Genomic DNA, 7818 nt, shown 5'->3' on the forward strand with positions numbered 1-7818 from the left:
TATATATATTAGAATCTAGAGAGTAAAGCCTAACGAAGTCTAACACTAACACACAAAAGAGTAGGTTTAGTTACTGAATTACTAAAAGAATACAATTAGTCAAATCAGCCTGCACCAAAGGAAAGTGAGTGGGAATGGGACACAATAGTGGACCCTACACTTGGGAGAACACTTTATAGGCTTTATTATGCCTCATTAAAAGAGACCGCTGTGACTCGCAACTACCCTCATACAACTTATCCATTGCAGTTTTCTGCACAGACCTCTCTTGACCAAAATGTCAAAGGTAGGAGGTCAATGGAGTGACTTCTATAGGTGGGTGAGTAAAGTGGCTCCTTTATTCTAAGAGGGCAGAGCTGTAACTCGATTCATTAATTGAGGCTTCTGGCATGGGCCACCATTCCACATGGGCAGACTTGAAGATCATTTAATTAAAGAGAAAATCCTCTATACAATATGTATGTGCTTTGAAGACAACGACTCGCGATAATGTCTGCGCAGTTGGGCAAACGAAAACAGTCCCTTAGGTCATTACTTTTAATCCTAGGAATAACATGCCATGATTCGAGCGTTATTCGTTCTGTGAATTAATTGCAAACGAATATTGAGAATGGTGTGATTCAAAGGAGTTTTTTTCATTTTATACAAAATGCAAAGTTGAAAGTTTGCAAACATGCAAATGGTTAATAATCGATGTTATATATGTGAAGCTCAACACTAGTTTTCACAGTTACTGATAGTTTCATAGTTATGAGCAATCATTACATAGATGAAATCGATCTAAATTCACCCACAACTCCTAAAACAATTATTTTCTAATTCTTGTAAGCTAAGTATATTATTGTTCTCTACAAATTAGAACGAAAAATGTGTGTACGTTAATTCTTGCCTGTTGTGTAGGCTGTAAATTATTGTACTGAACGGCATATGATTATGTTTAAATAAAATGCTGAATCATCACTTAATGGTTTTCGATCCATATAAAAAAGATAAACTGTTTTAGTGAAATATTAAAATAAATATTATTTGAAATAAAATAACATCGTAATTTGTACCCAGAACTTAAAAAAACAAATGTAACAAACTAAATATGGGAACGAAAAATGGAGATTGCATTTTCAGATTTATTTGATGTGAACATTAATTTAATTCGATTTAAACTAAAAGCCAATAAAAAGTTTTCCCAGGTGGTTAGCGTTAAAACGCCACTTACATCATAAGTGTGATTAAATTGTTGCTGTAAAGTGTTCGTGAGAACAATATAAAAGAAGACTGCAAGATGTGTGATTACCTTGTTTTGTATTGTTCTAATGAAATAAATTATCGGGTGATATAATCTATCAATACTGTACACAGTATCTAAATTTATATAGTAAATTCAGTTAAATGAATTGGATAGAACGTCTGTTATTTTTCTTTTTAAATGTGTCTTACAATGACACTATTATGATGTTTATTCGTTGAAAAATATTTTTTGGGCTGGTACTATAACTACTTGTAGATCGTTATCATGACTTCCAAAGCTTTGCATTAAACAAATTGTGTTGCCTCACTGTGAAACTGGTGAATGATATGGGAATTAGTTTATAAATTTACATTCTTAAATAAATATATTGAAACATCTTAGTATTTAAGATACTTCTATATAAATTAAAGCTGGAGAATAGAACACCGTAAACAAATGCAGAGTTGCTGCCTATAATGATCTATTAGGTTAGATTAGTTTTCCCCCAGAATAAAACATAGCTGATTAGATAACAGAAGAAAAGCTACGATTCTACTCCATATGCTCTTTGCTGTTTTATAATTAGTCCTTTCCTCGTCATAGTTACGAAAAACTCGTAAAAAAAAAAAAAGAAAAGGTTTAGGTACGAAATATGTAATTACAGTTCTGAGATGCTCCAGATTTGGCATGTAAATCCCATTTCAGGATTTGAATCCCAGTATGCTCGATACCATTCTCTGTCCCAATCATGATTTGCATATCGGAGACTTTTTTTTTATGATTTATTTTTATCTTCTTTCATATGTCTGCTGTTCACGCCTATGCAAATATAGAGTGAATTCAAGAACAAGAGCGACACCTACCTGCGAACCCGGGCACTGACCTAGATTTACCTTACATTAGACTTCTGAAAAAAGAAACTCACATTCACTTACGTCTCCTCAAAAGGGAAACATTACTTTGTTAAAAAAAAAATCGCAATATTCAGATAAACGGCGTATGCATGGGATTTGATGTTGTGGATGTTATGAAAGTAAGAGGGGTCCTACTCAGTTCCTGCATTCTTTGTAATGCCAATTCCTGCATAAAATCGAATTCATTAGTAAAGGTCACTGCTTGATTGCTTAGCATGGAGCAGGGCATTGGTTAAAATTAATGAGGTTAACACATTCACAGCCAATGAGAATCGACACATAAATGCTGCGTGGCTTATAAAAGGCTCCTCATTCATTAGCCTCCCATATGAAAATGATACAAACAGACATTGGAGTAATTGTATGAGAAGGAAGAAAGAAAGAAAGAAAGAAAGAAAGAAAGAAAGAAAGAAAGAAAGAAAGAAAGAAAGAAAGAAATCCTTTGAGTGTGAGGGGAAAAAGAGAAACAAAGAGGAAGGCATTTTAAAAAGGGAAGTTAAATTTGTATTATTCACTAAGAAATAAATCAGAAAAAAAGGTTCATATATTTATATTACAAAAACAGCATAAATCATTGTACATCGGATTTAATTCCATAATTTACTTCAAAGATAGTGATGATTCATTTAAATACAAAATGCTACATTAAATATACAGGCTCATATTGATACAAATTATGAATCTCCTTGAAACTGGTTTAAGACATACTGAGACCAGCAAGAGTTAATTCCGCAGTAGCCTTTAGGTTTTAGAATGTTTTGAATGATTAAACTTTCTTGATGGCGAACTGGTAAACGGTCAAGGCATATTATGTTTAAATAAATTAAAGTAAGTCCCAACACTGGCAGAAGAATCCAGAATTAAAGGCTGGACATACCTTTCTTTATTTCGTAAGCAGCGTCTTTGCTAAGGTCTGCTTGAGACTGACTTCTAAGTTTACACTCTTTGACCATACCTTCAGCTCTGTTTAACACAGTCTGGGTTAATCCATTGAAATGTGCATTGTTGTTGTCTGAAGCAGTTGTATTTGGTCCATGGTGGCTGTGCAAATGACCAAAAGAGCCATAGTTCGTGTAGCCGGGGTAAAATGGGGTGCTGTAGTAAAGGGGCCGGGATAACACAGTGTTATTAGGGAGGTGACACGTTGCTGCAGGGGATTTGGAAAGGGGGGACAAACCGCCAAGCATGGACTGGACTGTAGTTGACCGTGTTCCAGCTGTGATGTCACTGTTTTCTTTAGACTTGTCCGAGGAGGTTGCAATCTCTGCCAAGGACCACAATTTGGGTTTGGAAGCAGACGCAGGAGGCGAGTGTATAACTGATGCGGCATTGCTGATAACCATGCCATGATGAAGTGGGGTGCGCCTATGCACAAGGTCTATTGGGCGGGGCTGCTGATGGTGCTGGTGCTGAGGGTGCTGGGTTGCCTGATGAGGGTGGTGGTGATGATGATGGTGAATATGGCGATTATGTACAGTCTGTTCTTCCTGGGCCTGGCCAGACTGGCAAATAGGTGGAGAAGTTGGAGCAGAGCCTTTAGAGAGATTATCACTGGTCTCTTCAGTTTCTTTTAACTCGGAATCACTCCTGATTGAGACCAAATCCTTCTCCTGAAGATTTTCATGTTCCAAACGATCGTAATTGTCCATGGCCGGACTCTGCTTTCCTGTTTATAAAAACAGAGGATTATTTACAACATCCAGAACTAACTGTCCCTTGCCACTAAACAGAAACTGCCTGCATAAATAAGGACTACTGGATTTCACTAAGCCTCTGCCCAGTGGTTTTTACTGGAGGCACTCTAAGTGATATATAACGTTCTATAAAATAACCAAACACACACTTCAACATCTCCTCGATGCATTTAATCAGTTAAGAAAAACTAACCTGTGTCTACATCCAGCTCCCCTTTCTCGTCTGGTTTTAGAGGCTCTTCTTCGTCATTTTTCTCCAGATCAATGTTTTCCTCGTCCTCTTCATCTTCACTTCTGTTTCTGGGCGTCCAAGTCATCTTGTTCTCCTTTTTAAGCCTCCTTCTGGCATTGGCAAACCAGGTGGACACTTGGGTGAGCGTCATCTTGGTAATGATGGCCAGCATAATCTTTTCTCCCTTGGTGGGATAAGGGTTCTTCCTATGTTCATTCAGCCAGGCCTTTAAAGTGGCGGTGGCATCCCTGGTGGCATTCTTCCTGTATGCTGGATCACCATAAGGATAAGATCCCAAGGGGGAAGCGTAAGGATGGTACCCTAAAGAACCGGCCATGCTTGTTCCATGATCATACGGAGAGCCCTGAGGGGAGAAATAATAATGAGAAGTCTCACAAGGCATAATAAGACGTTCATCATTTTATTACATGCAAACAGAAATATAATTCACACACTTAATTTAAGGTTGTGTTCTTTTAGGGTGTCACTGAAAGAATAGATAATATTCAGATCAAGTAGGCTGAGGATGTTCCCACAATAAATCATGTACAATAAAGTTAACAAGGATTTTCTTTTCACATGATCGAGTAATTGAAGTGTATCTACAAACCATTTATTGTGGCAACATTTTCAAACGCTTTTAGTAAATCATCCTCACTGTGTTTGAATTGAAATCCAATCCAGGTAGAAGGGGGTGTCTATCTCCTTAGTCCTGGCCTAGGATTGCTGCAAGCCTGACTCCACCATAGCACAAAATGCTGTATTTATGATGGAGCCGACAGACCATACGGTACAGTAAACTGTGAGCTCTATATAGCTGGAAGCCAAACAACCGGAGAAATCTCCATCTAGACTTTAATTTCTCAGAGCTACCACACCTAGCTCTGGGTCTCTGACAGCCAGCCACGGAACTAGAAACATTTCACAAAGATTTAATTAAGTCAGTAGTCGCATGGGGCTTTATTCGCTTAATTAAATCAGAACTGGGCTGATAAAAGCATTAAGGAACATTTGTGACTTTTACAATGCCAATAGTAAATACACAGATACAGTACAAGCCCGCTCCTACCTATATGTGTCAATGAGGAGCTAGTTAGTAAGAAGAAAACAATTGGATGTACTTATATTTTCGCTAATTAGTGATAATGAGGAAATGCTGAGTGGGGAGACAGTTTACACCCAAGCGATATTTTATTACCAGCTGTTCTCATCATTGGATTTATCGCTAATAGATCGATAAAGTCCTGAGCAGTACGTTTACTGATTGTGAAATAACATTCTAAAGTATTCAGTCTCAGTTTGAAGTAAAACAGATTAAACAACTGGACGCTTTTAAGATCACATTTCGATTGGGTATGTTTCCTTCTAATGGAGGCATCCTCTGTAATTGGAAACATACTTCATATTTCAGATTAGACTTTGACTCATTCAGTGCTGGAAAAGTCAGAGACAGTATTGGCTGACAAACAGACTATATCGATTTTCCAGAATCGGTGTGGTTAATGTTCCTCCCCAAGGAGCTTTGCAGAACTTTTGATACAATCCTAGCTTGTAGCTGTTACTATGTAACCCAGAATCATTTTAGATCTAGCTTTCCAAAACTTTAGGCTATAGGATTACAAATATTGCAGCAAGTTTTCTGGCGATCCCTCTTGTTCTGGCGTACGCAGTCTCATTGTTTGCACAGAATTGTATAGGAGAAAGATCGGTATGATTGTGTGTGTGGTTAATTGTGTACTAGACGGGGCCCTAAGCAACCTGCTATGATGGTGTTTACAAGGCAGGGAGCCCCCATGGCTGTCTCGGCTGCTACAATTGTATCACATCTGGCCGTGGGAAGGGAACTTTTTCTGGGAGAGTCTGCTTCCAACCCTCCCCCCCCGCCCCCCATCTACACTCAGCCCTTGAGCCCTTTCTAACGAGCAGATCAGATACTGGACGAACAATCACAATTCTTACCACATAAGATGTAAAAGCAGCAGTGGGGTCCCCGCTATACTGGAGAGGAGAGTTAAAGCCAGCTGAGCTAGCTGTGAAAGCCGTGGATCCAGCATAAGGTGAGAAAGCAGAACCAGAAGAAGACCTTCCCAACTCATCAGTCCGGGGTCCAGAGATGATACTAGTGTTGTAAGCAGGGCAAGAGTACAACGCCAAAGAAGCAGATGGTTGATAGAAATAGCCCTGAGGATAGGACATGGCCAGACACATGCATACACTCTTATCTTTGGAGACACGCACAGTACAGGAAAAAAAATTGGGGGGCCACTTCTGCTAAGGGTTGCTTGGAGGGAAGTAAACTGAAGTTGCCAGTCTGGAGACGAGACGTAATGCTTGTTGCCTCTTGCCGCTGATATCTCTCTTTCTTTCTCTCCCTCTCTGCTCTTCTTGCTGGCTTGCTCCCTTGTATGATTTTTTTTGTGCTTTCCTTCTGTGCAGGGAGGGAGGGGAAAAGTTGGGTGGGAGTGTGGCTTGGTGTAGACTTTAGCTTTGGAAGCAGGAAAAGAGGTCCTGCTAAGTTGGAAAAACGAGGAATCTGACGGTCGACGCTCCTCCTTCGGGGTGTTGGCAGTGGAAAGGGATGGTGATGGGTCCGTCCAATTATCAACATGCTTTCTCCCTTTCTATGTTGACTCTCTCTCTCTTCCAAAGGGAAGTCTGCCCCTTGATGGCCATCAAACACAATGCAAGCTCTATAAAAGAACACCTCAACTTTCTGCACTAACTGTGCAAGCTTAGGTCACCGACTTCCCCTGCAGGGCTGCTGGGAAGAAACTGCAAACTCTTTACTGACTGGTCATGGCAGGATCTCAGCTTTGTATTAGCCTTTGTGCATGTTCCCCCCCTAATACTGCCCTGTACAATTGTTTCACCAGTGTGCATGCTAGCATGGGAGCGGGTTACACGTATTGCTTTGATAAGATGGCAAAGCAGAATTCGACAGAAAACCAACCATTTATTATAGAAGGTTGCATGAACGTCGCATGGCACTCAGGTAAATAAATAAAGATAGCAGATCGGTTGCCTGTTGCTTTGTCCTCATCTGTATTGTCACACAGTGTCTGGCTTTCATATACAACAACAATAACAATAGCAAATAATAACACACTAACGTTATCACCTTGAACTAGCGATCCTCTCATTCAAAGAAATGTGATTATAGAGGGACGAGGAGATGGGCTTTTAAGCGGGAGATTTAGCTAAGGATCTAAAGAAATAAAGGTATTTTACCCTTCTACATAAAACTCATAAACTGTTTTCCGAAAAAGCAGATTAAAACCACACAAAGTACAGTAAATCCCCATAGATCAGAGAATGTAATCTCCTTTGATCCTTCTAGATATATTTCTCAGAATGACAGAAATGATAGATAGATAGATAGATAGATAGATAGATAGATAGATAGATAGATAGATAGATAGATAGATAGTCGGCTTTAAGGTGTTATTTTACTCTGTCAAATGCAGACAATCAGACAGTGTAGGAATGATTTAGGAAAACTAAATAAATATGGCTGTTGCCCACAGCAGTCAGGGGCCATCGTTCATTCCCTTGGAAAATTAATCAAGGGATCTGATTGGTTGCTATGGATAGAAGCTCCAATTTTCTTTGCTGTAATTTTCATACAGCAGACCATTGTAATTAACACGCAAAGTAGTGCTTGCTTAGAATTCTCTTTGACTTTTTCTTGAACAGTTGCCAAACGTACTGTGCTATTTAGAACAAACCGGTCGTAAATCATGACAGCAGAGCACA

At 39.2% G+C, this 7818-nt stretch overlaps 1 protein-coding gene across 1 annotated transcript; it reads right to left on the reverse strand.

Annotated features, from left to right (window-relative positions):
- Positions 1-2698: 2698 nt before the first annotated feature.
- IRX5 (iroquois homeobox 5) lies at positions 2699-6367 on the reverse strand. The gene is made up of 3 exons (XM_018567969.1): positions 6025-6367; positions 4027-4429; positions 2699-3805 (listed from the first exon to the last, which is right to left on the reverse strand). Exons 1-3 carry the CDS (start codon positions 6271-6273, stop codon positions 3000-3002), a joined length of 1458 nt encoding a protein of 485 aa, XP_018423471.1. The 5' UTR covers positions 6274-6367; the 3' UTR covers positions 2699-2999.
- Positions 6368-7818: the final 1451 nt, after the last annotated feature.

Source organism: Nanorana parkeri, unplaced genomic scaffold (assembly GCF_000935625.1).
Source record: "Nanorana parkeri isolate BGI_ZX_2015 unplaced genomic scaffold, ASM93562v1 scaffold1122, whole genome shotgun sequence".
NCBI classification, from domain to species: domain Eukaryota; kingdom Metazoa; phylum Chordata; class Amphibia; order Anura; family Dicroglossidae; genus Nanorana; species Nanorana parkeri.

Bases quoted from the DNA above. Each gene is read 5' to 3' on its own strand.
- IRX5 (XM_018567969.1), bottom strand. From the start codon at position 6,273: ATGTGTCTGGCCATGTCCTATCCTCAGGGCTATTTCTATCAACCATCT. The intron at 4,430-6,024 runs GTAAGAATTGTG...TTCTCCCCTCAG, and splicing joins CTGCTTTTACATCTTATGTG to GGCTCTCCGTATGATCATGG. The intron at 3,806-4,026 runs GTTAGTTTTTCT...TTTTATAAACAG, and splicing joins GGAGCTGGATGTAGACACAG to GAAAGCAGAGTCCGGCCATG.